Below are 18,490 nucleotides of genomic sequence, written 5' to 3' on the forward strand. Positions count from 1 at the left end.
TGGAAGAGAGCCTCGCCTCACCACACACACAGACACACACCTCGCTACACTAGGCACTGTTTTAGTGTACCATTGTCAGATTGTCAAACAAAAAAGATACACCAATTACTATGCCCGTTTCTGGAAAACAAAGGCTCAATTTGAGCATAATCAAACTGCATATTTCATTTTTTTTTTAAAGCGAAAGGAGGATTTAGGTTTAATGGTCAACCCAGCAGCATGCTTAAGACAATGCCAACTAGGTTTACTTATGGTTTCATTTCTCTGAACTGTAACGTACCTGAATAACTGTTTCAAACTAAATGAGTGGTAAGCAGTAATTGGTTGCCTTGATTGAAAAGATTTTGCACATTTACCTCGAAAAGAAATCTAATTTCAGGGGCTATGAACTGTTACCATTTTACATTCCAGCCTGGTTTCCCAGGCTATGAAAGCACTCTGGTTAAAAGGGGTCCCATAGAACTCATGGGAAAAAAACCTTCCTGAGCTAATTAAATGTCCCACGCCTCACCTTGACCTTTGCACCACTACTTTCTCAGATTTGTGGCAAGGGACTGAAGTAATGATGTTTTTTTATTACCAACACCCACCTCTGGAGGGCAGCATTTCACTCTAGCTGGATGTAGTCCTGCTTTCTTAATCCAGGTGTGCATTTCTCTACATCTGCCCTCATGTTACTGCTCTGAAGCCTTCAGCATCTCTTGCACATACTCCCTACACACATGAAAATTGAGCCATCAAAACACTAGACAATTCTCAATCGGAGAAAATGTTTCCTATTCATTACAGTGGTTCATAGTCTACTTGCCAGGATAGGGGACCCGGAAATGTTTGGTACCCCAAAGTTTTTTGATGGAAATGTATAGTATAGGTCCCCAGTACATAGAAACTGCCGGATGCTACTTTGTAAATGTTGAGCAATTTTTTTTATTAGCATAATTAGCATAAATTAACATAATCGCCTTTATGGCCTTATTACAGGATCAGTTTGACCAATCTACACAATCTTGGTGTGGTTTTGGGGGTTTTGGAGGATGCTGAATTCATTTGTGACATATTTAAATGCCTGTCAGATTCAAAATGCCTCTTAATGTCAAGGGTAGACACATTTTATGCCTTTATCAGCTGATTTTGGCAACGTTTTTGGGTAATTTACATACCATAAACCTTACTTATTTCAATTATTTCTACCCATGGCCCTACCATATGAAGTAGATGAGCTACATCTATTGCCAAAGACATAGAATTAAGGTAGAGACTTGAGGTGCTGTAGTACAGCGGATGTGGAAAGTGAGTGAGGTCCTTATTTTCAGGTGTTTATTTTATGCAATCATATATGAAACATTTCATAGTTTGTGCTAACTTCAGTTAGGTATTTTAGTTTGAGGATCACTTGTTTTTTTATCACTTTTTTTTTTGGGGGGGGGGGGGCACTATTGCATGTGTATTTTTATCAGCATAATTAGCATAAATTAACATAAGCGCCCTTATGGCCTTATTACATGATCAGTTTGGCCAATCTACTCAATCCTGGTGTGGTTTTGGGGGTTCTGGAGGATGCTGAAGTCACTAGTGACTTTTATAAAATGCCTGCCAGGTTCACAATTCCAGTCCATATCAAGGGGGGGGGGACTTGATAAGCTAATTTGGCAATATATTTGGTGAAATACACACCTATTTTTCACCAAATGTAGAGAATAGAATGAATAGATAATAGATGATAATGCAGGTCAAGTGCCATTCAAAATGGGCAAAGCCACTGTACAGAAAAAATGTAATCACAATAAGAGAAAAAGCAAATTAAACTAAGAGAAGAAAATAACAATAAACAACGTAATTATAGTAATATAATTTCTTAGAGCATATATTACAAATTTTATTGGAACACCATGTAACAAGGGTGCAATGATGGGACATTGTTCTCTGTCAAAGAGGTATGACCTAAACCAAGAGAGTAAAGGTAAAGCCGCTTTGATGCCTACATATGATACGTAGACATATCAATTACAACAGTAAGAACACAAACAACACAATTACTCAAAACTTGGGCTGGTTGCTATGCTAGCCAGCATCCGTAACTATGACACTGTATACATAAACGTAGCTTCTCTACAGCGCCACCATCATCATCGCCATCATCATCATTGTCACTCTCTTCATCTGTTATGGTCTCACCATGATCCCCTTGATTCTTGTAACCTGTTGTTATTGGTTAGGTATATTGCAACATGTAAGGATGAGGTGAGGAAAGCTGAGAAGAAATCAATACGCTGGACAATGGTAGACTTGTTGCCCTTCCTTAGGCATCCATTTTCATCTCTGATTGAAACTGGGACAGGATTCAGCTCATAGTCAAAGACTGTAGACAACTTTACTTGGTTCATGCCATCAGCAGTTGAGCAAACCATGCATATATGATCTTTCTTTCAACTTTAAACCCTTTTTGTCTTTATTTTCATTGTCACAACTTATTTTGAGGTTGTTGTATGAAATCCCACCGGGTCTTGTCTTTGTCCAATTTCCACTGCATCTTGCACATTGACCTTTACAACTGTCACCTGCCCACTGATAATGTGGTGGAGGGTTGTGGAGTCTGTGGTGAGTGAGTTAGAGTTTTCTCATAACATTGTCCCTCCTCATCCGCTTTGTGTATCTTGGGCTTCATGGTTTTATCCAGTGCTTCTGTATCCATCTCACTCAATGAGTGGGACAAATGGGAACTGAAAGAATGCTTCATCCAGCTGAGTGGTGTTCTCACCACGATGTTTCAGCATCTCCTGGACCCCTGACCAATGGAGAGAATCCACCACCATCCCCATCCTGAAGAAGTCAACTGCTAAAGATCTCCATAACTACAGACCAGTGGCATTATCATCTGTGCTGTGTAAGTGTATGGAGAGATTGACGTGTGGCCTTCTTTTCTCTATGGTGTCAGACCAGCTGGATCCACACCAGTTCGCCTACAGGGAATGCCGGTGTGGAGAATGCAAGCCTCTCACTTCTGGACACAGTAGCCAGGAACCTGGACTCAATACACCCACACACCAGGATCCTGTTCACAGACATCTCCTCTGCATTCAACACTGTGCATATTGACACACTCCTCCAGCAGCTCTCCAACCTTCAGCTCCATCCAGCACTTACCCAGTGTATTAAATATTTTTTGCTGGACAGACCACAGCAAGTATTTTTCAATGGGGTAAATATGCTCATGACATTGACTTGGTGGCACATATGTCTGTCCCTGATGCTCCAAATCGCTACCTGGAGGTAGTTGACAACCAGCGCCAAACTTTTGTAGAACTTTCCTTTGAGCTGAATGTCTCAAAGACAAAGGAGCTGGGGGCAGAGACAAGACATCAACTCTGTTCCAGCCAAGGGCAGACAGTGGAGTAAGTGGAAGTTTTTAGGTACCTAGGCACCGAAATGGACACCTCCCTGTCTTTCTCACAGCATATGGACTTGATATTTAAAACACCTACTTCACCTACTCAGTAAACTCAGGACATTTCAAGTCAGCAAGGACATATAGTTATTAGAACATACCTACCTAGATACTCACCTTGGCAAGAGCTACAGTAACATACAGGATTTTTAAAAATGAAGCTGTACATGATTGTCTGTCAGATCAAATGGCGTGATCCACAACAATGATCAGTCATACAGAGACCTGGGATGATGCAGACCCTCCTGTCATTCATTTGCTCATTCGGTCATATGATTAATTTAATGGCCTGGAGGAGCTCATAGGGACTGCATATGGAGGTAATGACCTCAATCTTAAATCAGGCCTCTGGCTCATGGGCCGGCTAGGTGATTGCTTCATCACCCCAGCGTTTCATAGCTCACAGAATTGGCTCTTTCAACAACATTGTCTTCAACATATGCTACCAAATGCTTCTGGTCAGCACCCTAATGCAAGTTGGATCACACCTGTTTGTTATGAAGAAGAGACCATAACAGATGAAGACAATGACGATGATGATGATGGCTCTGTAGAGAAGCTATGTATACAGTGTCATAGTTACGGATGCTGGCTAGCATAGCAACCAGCCCAAGTTGTGAGTAATTGTGTTGTGTGTGTTCTTACTGTTGTAATTGATATATGTCTACGTATCATATGCAGGCATCAAAGGGGCTTTACCTTTACTCTCTTGGTTCAGGTCATATTTCTTTGATAGATAACAATTTCCCATCATTGCACCCTTGTTACATGGTGTTCCAATAAAATTTGTAATGTATGCTCTAAGAAATTATATTGCTATAATTACGTTGTTTATTGTTATTTTATTCTTTTAGTTTAATTAGCTTTTTCTCTTATTGTGATAAAAAAAAATCTGTACAGTGGCTTTGCACATTTTGAATAGCACTTGACCTGCATTATCATCTATTATCTTTTCATTCTATTTTCTACATTTGGTGAAAAATAGGTGTGTATTTCACCAAATATATTGCCAAATCAGCTTATCAAGTTCCCTCCTTGATATGGACTTGAATTGTGAACCTGGCAGGCATTTTATAAAAGTCACTAGTGACTTCAGCATCCCCCAAAACCCCAAAAACCACACCAGGATTGAGTAGATTGGCCAAACTGATCATGTAATAAGGCCATAAGGGCGCTTATGCTAATGTATGCTAATTATGCTGATAAAAAATACACATGCAATAGTGCCCCCCCTCCCCTCCAAAAAGTGAGAAAAAAAACAAGTGATCCTCAAACTAAAATACCTAACTGAAGTTAGCACAAACCATGAAATGTTTCATATCTGATTGCATAAAATAAACACCTGAAAATAAGGACCTCACTCACTTTCCACATCGGCTGTACTACTGCACCTCAAGTCTCTACCTTAATTCTATGTCTTTGGCAATAGATGTAGCTCATCTACTTCATATGGTAGGGTCATGGGTAGAAATAATTGAAATAAGTACGGTTTATGGTTATGTAAATTACCCCAAAAACGTTGCCAAAATCAGCTGATAAAGGCATAAAATGTGTCTACCCTTGACATTAAGAGGCATTTTGAATCTGACAGGCATTTGAAAATGTCACAAATGAATTCAGCATCCTCCAAAACCCCCAAAACCACACCAAGATTGTGTAGATTGGTCAAACTGATCCTGTAATAAGGCCATAAAGGCGATTATGTTAATTTATGCTAATTATGCTAATAAAAAAAATTGCTCAACATTTACAAAGTAGCATCCGGCAGTTTCTATGTACTGGGGACCTATACTATACATTTCCATCAAAAAACTTTGGGGTACCGAACATTTCCGGGTTCACTATAGGGCCCTATGGGCTGGCAAGTAGACTATCATCTTGTTACAGGGTATTGCTGCCATCTTTAGGTTAAAACTGCGTTGAGTTCGGAAAAGCAGAGTGCCATCTCCTGTATATCAAATGACACTTGTATTCCTTAAAGAGCCCTGATGGAAGAAAATTCTGAGCCTGAACCATTAACATGTAATACCATATGGCTATATTTACTTGCAAACAAACTTTGAAGCCTGAAATCAGGTGCTGAGCCTGAATTCCATCAGCCCTTCAGAACAAAATACTAGCATCTATAATACCATTGTTACCATTTGTATCCAACCTGTAAGTTGGAAAAAAAAAACTTGTTTCAGTCAATTTTAAAATGCAGTTGAAACGCTTACACTACCTTGGACTTGTCAGTACCTGAGTTTTCCCCCCCCCTTCTTTTTCCGAGATCTTGGTCATTGTAATGGGGGCAGCGCTTTGTTTACATTTCAAAAAAACATTATTTATTCCCAAAAACATCCGAAAAGGTTATACAACATCAGCTGAAAACTAGCAAACACTGGTACCTTTTGGGAAAATATTTGGAGTTAGGCCTATGTTCATTTAAAAAAAAAAAAATGTAAACAAACGCTGCCCCCATTAGAATAGCTCCTATCTCGGACAGGGCTTAGCCAAAAAATGTGGCATCACCGGGTACTGACAAGTCAAGGGTAGCGTGAGCAATATAACAGCATATTGAAATTGACTGAACCGGTCCTTTAAAATCTCATTTAAGGACAAACCTCCAATCTGTCCATTGCATGGGCCTTAATGCCTTTACTTCCCCCGCCAGTGACCTTAACCACATAAATGCGCCTACTTTTTAATCTAGAGACTAAACCTAAATATAAAAAAAAAATCTAAATATTGCAGGGGAAAAAAGGTTTAACAAACATGCCACTGCAGGCAGGAACATAATACATGACACCAAAGTTGTAAATACCACTTTTTTCTGTTTATTGAAAAGCCGGATGTTGTCATAGCTGGTAAGTCCAAAGATTTAGGATTTAGCTGGTTGTCTGCTTGGTAGCCAGGCGCTTGTCTCTCTCCTCGGCAATGGTGAGACGGATACCCTTGCCACGAGGAATGGACACCCATGGCTTGTTGCCCTGTAGACAGAGAAAGCAGGAGATGCTCAGACCATTTCACAGCAAAAGGAAGGTACAGCAAGTGTGAACCAACAGTCATCGGTAGAACCATAACCGAATGCAAAGCTTAGTCTAATATAAAATGTTTGTGATCATATTTGGTCAAGTAAGACTAAACCCAAACAATGTCATTTTCTGTTCCCCACCCCAATTCAAGTCAAGGTCAACTTAATGCCATAAGGAGGGATTAATTTTTCTAACTCGCAACACAAACATCACCCCTCTACAATCCAGTGGCGTGAGAACTGACCCATCACAGCAAATACCATTAGTGGTAAATCAATTTATTTCCAAGAACATTAACTTGACCACAACATCTGCAGCACCGAGGACATCTTCAAATGGCAGCAACTGTACCGTACAAATCATTTTTATAGTAACACATTCCCAATTCCAAGCAGAGAACTGCCATTCACTAGAAATATTCTTCTCTTTTCTTTCTTCAAGAATTCAGGACCAAGATGACCGTGCATCTGACGTTTGCCAAGTCACAATTGGCTTGAAAGTCCATTCTCAGGCCATGCTGAAAAACACTACACCATTTCTGATGGTGTCAACACTCCAACCATTCTAATCCATTTGCATGTGTGAAACCCTGCTGTGGAAATCCTACATTTAAAGAAACACCTTTTAGATAGCCATCTATATGGTGCATCATGACAGAAAATAATTATCCGTAAAGCAACACACAATGTCAGCAAAATTCAAGCTCTGATATCTCTTCTAGTTCTTCAGCGGGGCTATGCAATGAATACTTCAGTAGGATTGGCCTATGCAGTGGAGCCAGTGCCAGGGAGCAATCCAGTGAAGCAAGACTCCCAAACTTGCCAGTTACTTTTGACAGATGGAGTGTGAAGGACTGGATTACAAAACTGCTGCATTCATCTGAATTCTATGCGATGTCAAAATTAATTTCAAAAGTGATTTTTCCACCCCCTAGCCAACATTATGCAGCTCTTCAACTCTTAACAGACCTTAAGAGTATCAAATACACAGCTGATCAAGCAGTTAATTTGCAAGCTGAAAAGAAAAGTTTTCCTCCGCACTCCAGTTACATTGTATTGCTATATATGAAGTAGTATAATTTATATATTTATATTTGTTTGCCTACGAGGACCATGCTTTCTGTAGCACACAAATATTGCTAGATACAGAACCAGCCATACATCATGACGTGGATTTTTATAAGTCCAGCCATACATCCATAAACAGTTTCTGTAAAAGTCTAACTGGGATTTTTTGCATCAGCCTGTGCCATAGGTAGACATACAACATACTATATTGCAACAAATCAGTTATGACAGGCACTGATTCTTGCAAAGGAAAAGAGCTGTATAGGCCTAGGCGTTTCAACCAAGTAGCAGACTAATATGGCCAAACATCACTCCATCGATCTAACCAGCAATTAAGTCATGTCCCTCACAACCATTGTGTACAAATACTGCACCATCAACTCAGTGCGCCCCGGTATAAAATGAAAATCTCCAGAGTGCCATTTACCAGTCACACACTTAATGTTGTGGCCTACCCTGAGGCCTCTTACCTTGCCAATCACAAAGATGTTGGACAGCCTGGTGGCAAAGCTGGTGCCACTGCTGTCCTTGACGTGCACAACGTCAAATGATCCAGGATGCCTCTCCCTGTTGACGATCACGCCAATACGCCCCAAGTTAGCGCCACCAGTCACCATGCAAATGTTACCTGCAAAAAAGAGGAGGCAAGGATCAAGTACAGCTGAATAAACATGTGGAAGGTAACCAGAGCTTAGTCAGAGCATGTTTATGAAGTTAATGCCCCAAGCTGTCTTTTCAACCTGCTGGCAAAGCGGCACATCTAAAATAACACCCAGCATCAAACATGGACAATCAGCCATCATTGCTAACAGTATACATATTAAAGGTCGATGTCTCACCAGTGTCAAACTTGATGAAGTCTGTGATTTTCCCCGTGGCCAGGTCGATGCGGACTGTGTCATTGACCTTGATGAGGGGGTCTGGGTAACGGATGGTGCGGGCGTCGTGGGTCACCAGGTGAGGGATGCCCTTGGTGCCAATGATAAGCTTCCTCACTTTGCACAACTTGTACTACAGAGAATAGAGAAACACATCCACATGTTAAAATGATATCTTTACATATTCCAAGTATTTTTATTAAAAGCACAAATAAGATTTTGGACATGCAAGGGAGAGATGGCGTGGTGTTAGGAAATGACCTGCATCGAAATAGAACCTTGATTCATGTCATGGCAATGCATCAGCACACCATCAGAAAAACATCCTTAAAACTCCCATTCTTTCAATATACATGCACTTTGTCTAATCTAATCCTTCAATGTGAAGCAATAGAGATGGAACACCGCTCCACTTCACCCTGCACAATGAAAATGCCACATCAGGGATTCTTCCCAATATCCTAGCTCCCGTCCTCAATATGTGCGTGTGGCCTCGCACATGGCTGATGGTCCGCATCCATGGATAAAATGATCAACAATAAAACATGTTTCCCCCGCTGTCAGCCTAGCTACAGCAATTTTATAGGGGACTTTTCCCCATTAAGCATCCCGATAGCAACAGAGAAAAATGTCCTCCAACTGCATTTTTGAAAGACAACGAATTTATCCTCTGTCGTCAAAGACAGGCCACAAGCACAATGGTGGACAGGAGTTAGGAAAATGGAAAGAACCCCAGGACATTGTTAAAAAGTTGATGGACTCAGGCAGGATGGAAAGCCACCATCAGCACCAGAGATTTGGATCTCACCTTGGACTCCTCATTTGTGATGCGGTGGACGGTGAACCTTCCCTTCACATCGTAGATCAGACGGAAGTGCTCACCGGTCTTCTCAATGCTGATGACATCTGTCAGAAGACAACCACACACACAATTATACCATCACTCTCATACAAATCCATGTGCTGCCTAGATTTCAAGTTAACTCCCAGAAAATATGACTTTCCCATATCCACGTACCTATTCTATGTTAAACAACATGTCAACATCCACTCCATACAAGACTATTTAACACTGACAAACCACCATCTCCATCAAAACTACCGGTCAATTGAATGTGGCTTGCAGAGGCTTGCCATGTATGCCACAGGAAAGCCCACATTCACTTCCATTGCAGCATCTGGAGTCAACAGTGCTAGCAATGTCCAATACCCTCTACTATTTACGACAGTACTGCCATTAGGTTTGGGAGACAATGCCCAGGTAACCAAGACTTGGGATGTGGAATAGCTACATGCAGCTCACACCAACACAGAGGATCAATCTCTGCCAAAGTGCTTCATCCTACTACACAAGTGTGCCCATCACCACGCACAATCCTCTTCAGTCAGCAAAACTTGTGGAACAATATTTTTGTGCTACCCATGCTGTTCTGCGCACCATACACAAACATGCCTTCCAGGTGAATACAACTGACCACACAAACTGTTAAATAAAACCTTCACACATGCCTTAGCAAATCTGCTAAGCCCAACAAGATGCACCCACTGACATAGAAACAAGCACATTGACACAGCAGAATTTAAACCACACTATCCAGCGCGGTTTACACACCTGTAGCATGTGCTCGACTCATCCTGAACTTGTTTGTGAAGCATAGACACCGCATATTGCCATTCACATATTCCAACAACTCACCCATGAATCCAGCAGGATAGGTAATATCCGTGCGGACCTTGCCGTCGATCTTGATGAACCTCTGCATGCAGATCTTCTTGACTTCATCTCCTGTCAGAGCATACTTCAGCCGGTTCCTCAGGAAAATGACGAGGGGCAGGCATTCCCTGAGCTTGTGTGGCCCAGTGGAGGGACGAGGAGCCTGAAATGGGATGGATTTCGGTCAGTTGACAGCAAGAACACTTACTTACAATAGGTCCAATGCTGTAATCAATGGTAGGCGATGTACTCTAAATAACTGAGGACGGTTCACTTACAAATACTCCGGTCAGCTTATCAAGCATCCAATGCTTGGGCGCTGCCACACGCTTGAGGTGCTTCTTGGGTCCTCGGGCCTTAAAGAAAACAACGAGGGTTAAATGTGATGGGGTGCGTATTCACGTCCCTCCGCTTTCGCCGAAATATTTCAGGAGACCATTTATACATTGTTGCGAAGAACTAGGGTTGACGAGCTAATGCACAGCTACAGTACGCTAAAGTGAAACATGTAGCGGTAGCCTATCCAACTTCTGACGGAGACCGTGGCCTAGGAAGCATTCCAGGTTCTTCAAGTCAGACAGAGCAAATGTATGCCCTTTGACAGCAAAAGAGATGCCCACAACGTATAAACTTCACTTAAGCCTTCAGCAGTTTGCACGTTATTGTCGGCAAAGCAAGCGGCAAGGCAGTGGGTAAAAACTCAGCATCAAATAACCCGGTGGCCACATCGACTAGCTTGGTATGGTTAGCTCGGTAATGGTAGCTTCCCAGTCCCAGTCTTGAATTAATCGTTTTATCCACATCGTTGCTTATTTTGATTCAATATACAAATGGAAATACACTCCACTTGTATATGAACAAAACTCACTGAGGAAATGTTGATTTAGATATCGTGAAACAGTTGATTACTTGTGATTACATTTCATAGGATTTCAGGACAAGGCCACTCACCATGTTGGAGTATGCAGAAAGGACTATTCACTTCCTGTTCAAAGAAGATAAGCGCAACTACGGCGGAAGTGGAGGGACAAACTGTGCCACCACCAGGAGGTTTAAATAAACGCGAGATTTTTATGGGGGTATTGGGGCATTGTCAATGGGTAACATGCTTTTCATGCACCTCGAAAATCACGTAATTAATTACTTAATTAATTACCTGTTCTTGGCCCAAACACCAGAAGTCATTTATGTAGTAGAAGCTCAAACCAGAATATTGTAGGAGGTCAAAAGTCACCCTTCTCCTAACAAATCATAGGCCTAGTTTTTTCTACTTTTTAATTAATTCATTATTATCTTTAATTACATTACATTTTTAATGCTTCTAAATCAAGGAATGCTCTTAAAAAGAAAAATAGCCTATTCTATTACTCTATTCTTATCAGTAGGTCCCATCTGAATGTTGAAACACACCTGGCCTAGATAGCGAAGATGTTCTAGGATTAAGAATCCAAATATATGGAGGCCTAATTTAATCTATCAGCTTCACCTTGTGTCAATGTGTTTACATGAAAAAATACTTACAATTACTGCAATAGTCACCACGTCATTTAGGCAACTCATTCATTCTAGATTTTTTTAAAAGTCCATTTTAATTTGTGAGTTCAACTAATAGTAGACCGCCACTATTCTACTAAAACGTTTGCAAGGCAGTGAAAGCATTTTAGTGGGGTCGTAATAGGCTCAGTCATTTCAAATTGATGTTAAAGTTTGGTTTTCACTTCCAAGTTGAAGTTTAGGGTCTATAGAACAATTTGAGTTCGAGTGTCAAACACACAGATAACAAAATGGCCTGCGGGGGGCGCTCTAAAATATATAAACTGCTATAACTTTTCATTAGTTAAACCAAATTTAACATATGATATATGTATGGATTCAGCATGAAGAGGAGAAACCGGTGGGCTAAATAGTTGGTTACCAGATTAAAGACACACTAGGTAATAAACACACTTTTAGTCAATGGACAGCTAAATCCGGGCTTTTTTAAGATAAAGGGTGGAAATGCCCTCCAAGTTGCAATGAAACATAATTTATTGTTACAATTTATTTAACACTTAACTTGATTTGTTCAGAATATACCTGAAGCACACAGATACTTAGGATACATACACAAATATGGCTGTATAAAGCCTATGTGATATTTAGCACCCAACTTGCAACTTTGAGTTTATGAATTTAGGATCATGAGTACCAGCTTTTTTCAATCAAGTCATCATTTCATTCACAACTTAAAAACTTTATATCTGGAAGAAAGTAAATCAATAATAATAATAATAATAATAATAATAATAATAATAATAATAATAATAATAATAGTAATAATGATGATGATGATGATGATGATGATAAATACTATGGGGAACATCATTTTTTCTTGCATTCAAAAAGTAAACAGAAGACCATAGGGCTAACATTTATTCCAATACTCCACTGTACAATAACTATGACAGAGAACAGATGCAAAAACAGTCAGTGGTCAGTCTTAGAAATTGTATATTGCACTTGCACAGACGTGTGCACTTTAACTCTGCCTTCATGCACTTGCACCGAGATCTGGCAGGTCTATTTGTACAAGTACTAGTACAGCTGCACTTCACCTCTAGTTGGAAAACATCTTTGGCAACTGCATTGCTTTGGTAGTGTAGTCCAAATCTGGGAACTGTTCATTTGTTACCAGATTGGCAGGCATTTCTGGCAAATGCAGATAATAAGGTTTTCATTCCTGTCAACTACGCTGGTAACAAATGGACAGTTCCCAGAGCAGATGATTGTGTCTACCATGTATGAAATAGTCCTATAGTATTATTTAGTATGCTTGCCAAAGGCCTCTGCTTGCCCCCAGCAAGAATACTAATAGTTCTCCAACAGTTTCTTTAGTATGCTTGCGGGAAAGCATATTTGGCCTAATTGTTCATCAACAGTTTATTATTATTCTACATTTTTCCATTCACCCTCGGCATATGAGAATCGCCATTCATTAGTACGGCAGCTTTGAATCGTTGCAGCGTTCGAGATAGAGATACGGTTCGAGTGCCAAAAAGAACGGCTCGAAAAAGGTCTCAGGTGGAGTATTTTTCGCTGGCCTACCCCTTTCATTTCGTTCATCAGTCTTGTTTTTCCTCAGTTTTCTCTCTGTTTTCCCCCTCATTGAAATGAATGGTAGAATGGTCAAGATGATGATGTCACAAACTGTGGCAGTTAGAGTGAGAGGTGACCTGTCCTGGGGTTTTTATAGGTATCAACTAGGTAAAGGCACTGTCAGAGAGGTCTTGGCTCTGAATACAAACTGTGTGAAGATCATAAGCCAACTCTTAAAAATGTTTCAGAGAGAGCAGTTTTAAAATCCCTATGATGTGACCCCATTCACTTACAAAAAAATGTGTGAACAGCTGAGCGCATAGGCCTGAATATGTCCATTTTTTGACTGAACAATTTGGCCAAGAAAAGTGATCTCAGCTTTGACATGAAGAGCAGGCTTGTGCCATTTGTGTGTCTGACAACTTGCAAAACTTTTGGAGATATGACAGCGTAAAAATAAGGCTGCACATATTACTCAGCTATTGACTGCCAAACTGTCACCTTTAGAATCTTCAGTCATACACACACACACACACATGCAGCCTTGTAGAACTTTAGACCTCTGCTGTCAGTAAGTGGCAGTGGCCTACTGGGTAGGGTGTTGGTCTGTCAGAGATTGCAGGTTCAAATCCCACCCTTACCTCTCCCTACCCACCCATTGCTGAAAGGCATCTGAAGCATCTCCATACATGCACGCACACGCACACGCACACGCACACACTCACATCTCTCTCTCCCTCTCGCACAGAATCACACACACACACACCTCTATCTCTTTCCCTCGTGTTTCTGTGTGTGTATACAACAGCTCTCTGTGTGTGTGTGTGTGTGTGCATAATCCGCAAGCATACCAACAGCATTGTTTCTCCGGAAATGCAGTCTTATTATTATTATTATTATTATTATTATTATTATTGTTATTTTCTTCCAGATATAACGTTTTTTTTGGGGGGATTTTATGTGTGAATAGAATATGGCTTCATCGAAAAAATTTGATACTCGTGATCCTAAATTCATAAACTCAAAGTTGCAAGTTGGGTCCTAAATATCACATAGGCTTTATGCAGCCATATTTGCGTAGGTATCCTAGGTATCTTTGTGCTTCAGGGATATTCTGAACAAATCAAGATGAATGATATACCAGGCTTAATTTACAATAACTTGTAACAATAAATGATGTTTCATTGAAACTTGGAGGGCATTTCCACCCTTTATCTGAAAAAAACCCCTGAATTTTGCTGTTCATGGGCTAAAAGTGTGTTTATGACATAGTGTGTCTTTAATCTGGTAACCAAATACTTAGCTCACCAGCTCCTCCTCTTAATGCTGAATCCATGCATACCTCATATGTTAAATTTGGTTAAACTAATAAAAAGTTATAGCAGTTTATATATTTTAGAGCGCCCCCCGCAGGCCATTTTGTTATCTGTGTGTTTGACACTCGAACCCAAATTGTTCTATAGACCCTAAACTTCAACTTGGGAGTGAAAAACAAACTTTAACACAAATTTGAAATGACTGAGAAAAAATGCACATGCCTACGACCCCACTATTTTCATCACCCTCACCAACCTTCAGATGCAGTAAATTAACAGAAATTGTCCAAAAAAGCCACAAGGTGGCAGCATGATATATTGCATGGTAAAGTGGCCTATTTCAGACATAAATACATTAAAGACATAAAGACATTAAAACACTAACCAAATATAACTTCAGTTGCATATTTCAATGCATGGATCATCCATGATGGATGAAAAGTATATGGAAAGGCACACACCAAAATCAGATGTCAACATAGTGTATAACATTTCCGTAACAGAGATAATGTCATGTGTGTTATGTGTACCAAGACAAAAAATGTCTGCACACTACACTCAGCTGTTAAATGAACAAAAGGATGTGTGCAGACATTGTTCTTTTTTATTTTACAGTTTTTGTTAATACATGTAACCTTTTAATCAGTGAAATGTAATCCATTTCAATGGGTCAAATCAGTAATTTAATATCGCTTTTAAATACAGACATGTATTCATATGTTCATTCATTCATATGTTGATTCAAACCCCTTTGTGAAAGAAGCAGAAATTATATTTTTATGAACGATTTCATTGCATGAGTCTGTCTTTTTGGTTGCCATCTCCTTTCCAAGACATACTACCAATGTGTCAAATCTTAAAAGGGGAACCCTGTCCAGCCACCCTGCCCAGCTTCAAACTGGGGAGCCACCTCTGTCTGACCGAAAAAAAACAAACCCTGGAGGACATTTCAAACTCAATCAACCTTTCTCCTTGTGCGTAATGGTATCCTCCATTCAGTGCCCCGGGGTGTATTTATGCGAACTCCCTCCTCTGTCTGTACTTGTGGAGCCCAGATCCTTGATGCTTTGCTGTCAGCTGTTTTTGTTTGTTTGATCTGGTGACCCACACTTCACTCTTCAATATACCCTGTAGATTTCCATGCCATGTTTTGGTGCTAACTCCCCAGTTTAAGGGGCTGGCTATACGGGAATGATTTTCTATGCCAGTGACAACGTTCCCCTGGACTAACCATATGAAACCCACCAGAAACGTGGCACAAAACGATGTTTTTGAATAATGGGTTCCAGAGTGCGAAAATCGAGTAACGCAGGCGTTGAAACCATTGAAAATGAATGGGGTTTTATTACTGGTTATTTAGAATTTAAGCCCCTGCCATTGACGTCAATGTTAAATGCATCAGGGCAGTGATTAAGACAGATTAAGACGGTCCTAACCAAGTATTGAACATTGACATGTTATGTAGAAAGTACCAAATCTCAACTAATTTGACTAAATTGGGAAGGCAATGACTAAATATGACTAAGACTAAAAATGATTTTCGTCATTGTGACTAAGACTAAATTTTAAAAAAGCTGACGAAATTAACACTGATGTGTTATCATATCATATAATCTCCATGCAAACAGATGAACACAAAAGCAATTTACCATATAACATCTCACAACAACAGTTTTGTGACTTAAAAGTTCAAGCTGTAAATATGTGTGCTCCATCCACCTCCAACACAGATATAACACTTTGACAATGTGCAGTCCCTCATGTGTGGGTACGTGCGCACAAGCAAAGTGTCAGCATCCACCTGGCTCATCAGAGATGAAATCAAACTCATTCTGTCCCAGCCAAAGTTCAGGTAGCTCCTTATTTGCCTGGTCCAGGCCGAACTCCATAGCCAGTGACATCAGCACTTCCTCATCCACTGGCATGGGGTCCACAATCCCAGGAGTCACCTGGCTCGCTCTAGGGACAGCAGAGCCCTGCCTCCCCAGCGGAAGCATCTCATACCCCCTCGGAGACGCGCCAGCTGCCCCTGTTGTTGCACCGACCAGACTCTGGTAATGGCTGTTGAGTTTCTGGAGCTGCATGCTGGCCAGCAGGTGTGGACCAGACTGTAGGCATGAGGGAGGAGGTGGTGCTGCAGCTTTCCCTGTGGCAGTGGCCCCGCTGCGGAGAGGTGATGAGCGTGAGGGGGGAAACTGGGGTGAGCTGGTGTTTCCAGCACTGGGAAAGTGTCGAATGTTGACCGGGTCCGAGTCTTTCATGCTGCAGTAGGGGAATTCGAAGTTCATGTCATCTCCAGGAGACACCTTTGGGTTGGATGAAAAAGGGCGTCATTGGCAGCATGTTGTAATTCAAAAATGTAATTATAATAAATCCACCGTGCAAATTCATGAACCAGGCAAATAGGCCTCATCATCTTGGCAGACCTCTAGTGCGGAAAAGCGGAGCACAATCTGGAGAACTTACTGTCCCTCACCAGATCCTTTATAACCTCTCAGTGCATCCTGAGAAAGTCCCATTGCCATTGGGATACACAGCATACCATGCAACACCTCTAGCGTGCACAGCAAAATTGCATGCCTCACCCGTGCAAGGCCAACAGCCGGTCAGAAGGGAGGCCGTGGGGCCAGACATTGGCATGCCATTAGGGGAAATCCCTCATGGAGGTAGGGGAGAACTAACTCCCCTGACTCAACTAGTGTTATAAATTTGACCGGAAATCCTCTGTTTAGGCACTCTATCACTCACCCATGTATTTAGGGTATATTGCTGAATCTAAACAATCAATTTGGCCTTGACCAACCTTTTAGATTAGGTAGGCTACTTGGTTACAGCCCCTGGAGAAATGTGGGGTTAGGTGCCTTGCTCAATGTCGATGGCAGTACAGGGAGATCTAAGCGTGGGATTAGAACCTGCAACCCTAATCATTAAACCACAGCTGCCCTGTATTGTTACTCTGCCAATCATAATCCACACAACCACGATAAGCAACCACCGGTCATTCAACAGTTGTTGTGCCCCAGGAAATCTTATCTATGTGTTGAGCTTAGTTTGTGTCAGTAAAACAATCATGCACAATAGATCTTTGGGTGCCGAAGAGAGGGCAATCACTTAATGGGACCCAACCTCTGAACTCCATCACTGACACACACAGCCTCTTTTGTTGAGAAAGATGTAACTGTTGTTTTTGGCCGGAGTAGCCCTCATGGAGTCACATTGTTATGCTGCATCCCATGATATTACTCCTCCTTTTGAAGCATCATCTATAAATAGCATGTGCTTAACAATGACTTGTCAAATTAAACATTTTTTTAAAAAAAATCAAGGATAACACAACCAACCCAAAAGAGAAGCCATGGAAGTCCAGCCAATGGTTTGTTTGTGCTCTCAAGCTACTTAAGGCATTACATTTCTGTCCACGCACATCAGAGTGTAGGCCTATAGCGTTTTGTACTTTTGATTTTGGTCATGATAACTGACCCTGACGTTTTGTGTAACCTGTAAATTATATCTCATGACCGACTACTACACTGCAGAGATTAACTATTTGTTCAATGCTGAACCACATCTAACAGAAAAGTTACACCAAGCCGACTTACCTCCTCAGAGACGGTCCATGAATGAAAAGAATCTTTGACCATGCATCCGATGTCGGTAAACCCTGAAGGTTAATATTATCCAAATACCACGCGCTCTACTTAAATAATTAATTCGGAAAGAGAACTCGAGCGCAGCAGTTTGCGCATGGTGCGCAAAATTACAAACAGAACATCGTATATCACCCGTTGTTTCGTGTAAATGCGTTGCTGTAGGCACGAATAAATGTTACAAGATTCTTCACTGAAGGTTTTTTAAAAGCCAGAACCAGAGTCTAGACGTTGACAATAGCCTACGCTCCTCAGTTCGTGCGGTCCGACGATGATGGTGACTTGACCGTCTGGGTTGACACCTTCTGAAATAGTACCACCCCTCAGGCTTTGT

At 41.0% G+C, this 18,490-nt stretch overlaps 2 protein-coding genes across 2 annotated transcripts; both read right to left on the reverse strand.

Annotated features, from left to right (window-relative positions):
• Positions 1-6,238: 6,238 nt before the first annotated feature.
• rps4x (ribosomal protein S4 X-linked) lies at positions 6,239-11,145 on the reverse strand. The gene is made up of 7 exons (XM_063187460.1): positions 11,070-11,145; positions 10,397-10,474; positions 10,101-10,281; positions 9,213-9,310; positions 8,366-8,537; positions 7,997-8,154; positions 6,239-6,414 (listed from the first exon to the last, which is right to left on the reverse strand). Exons 1-7 carry the CDS (start codon positions 11,070-11,072, stop codon positions 6,313-6,315), a joined length of 792 nt encoding a protein of 263 aa, XP_063043530.1. The 5' UTR covers positions 11,073-11,145; the 3' UTR covers positions 6,239-6,312.
• Positions 11,146-14,772: 3,627 nt separating this feature from the next.
• Positions 14,773-18,386, reverse strand: cited1 (Cbp/p300-interacting transactivator, with Glu/Asp-rich carboxy-terminal domain, 1). Its single transcript, XM_063186992.1, has 2 exons — positions 18,109-18,386; positions 14,773-16,815 (listed from the first exon to the last, which is right to left on the reverse strand). The coding sequence occupies exons 1-2, from the start codon at positions 18,148-18,150 to the stop codon at positions 16,300-16,302; spliced, it is 558 nt and encodes a 185-aa protein (XP_063043062.1). The 5' UTR covers positions 18,151-18,386; the 3' UTR covers positions 14,773-16,299.
• Positions 18,387-18,490: the final 104 nt, after the last annotated feature.

The sequence above is a fragment of the Engraulis encrasicolus genome, chromosome 21 (assembly GCF_034702125.1).
Source record: "Engraulis encrasicolus isolate BLACKSEA-1 chromosome 21, IST_EnEncr_1.0, whole genome shotgun sequence".
In the NCBI taxonomy this organism is placed as follows: Eukaryota; Metazoa; Chordata; class Actinopteri; order Clupeiformes; family Engraulidae; genus Engraulis; species Engraulis encrasicolus.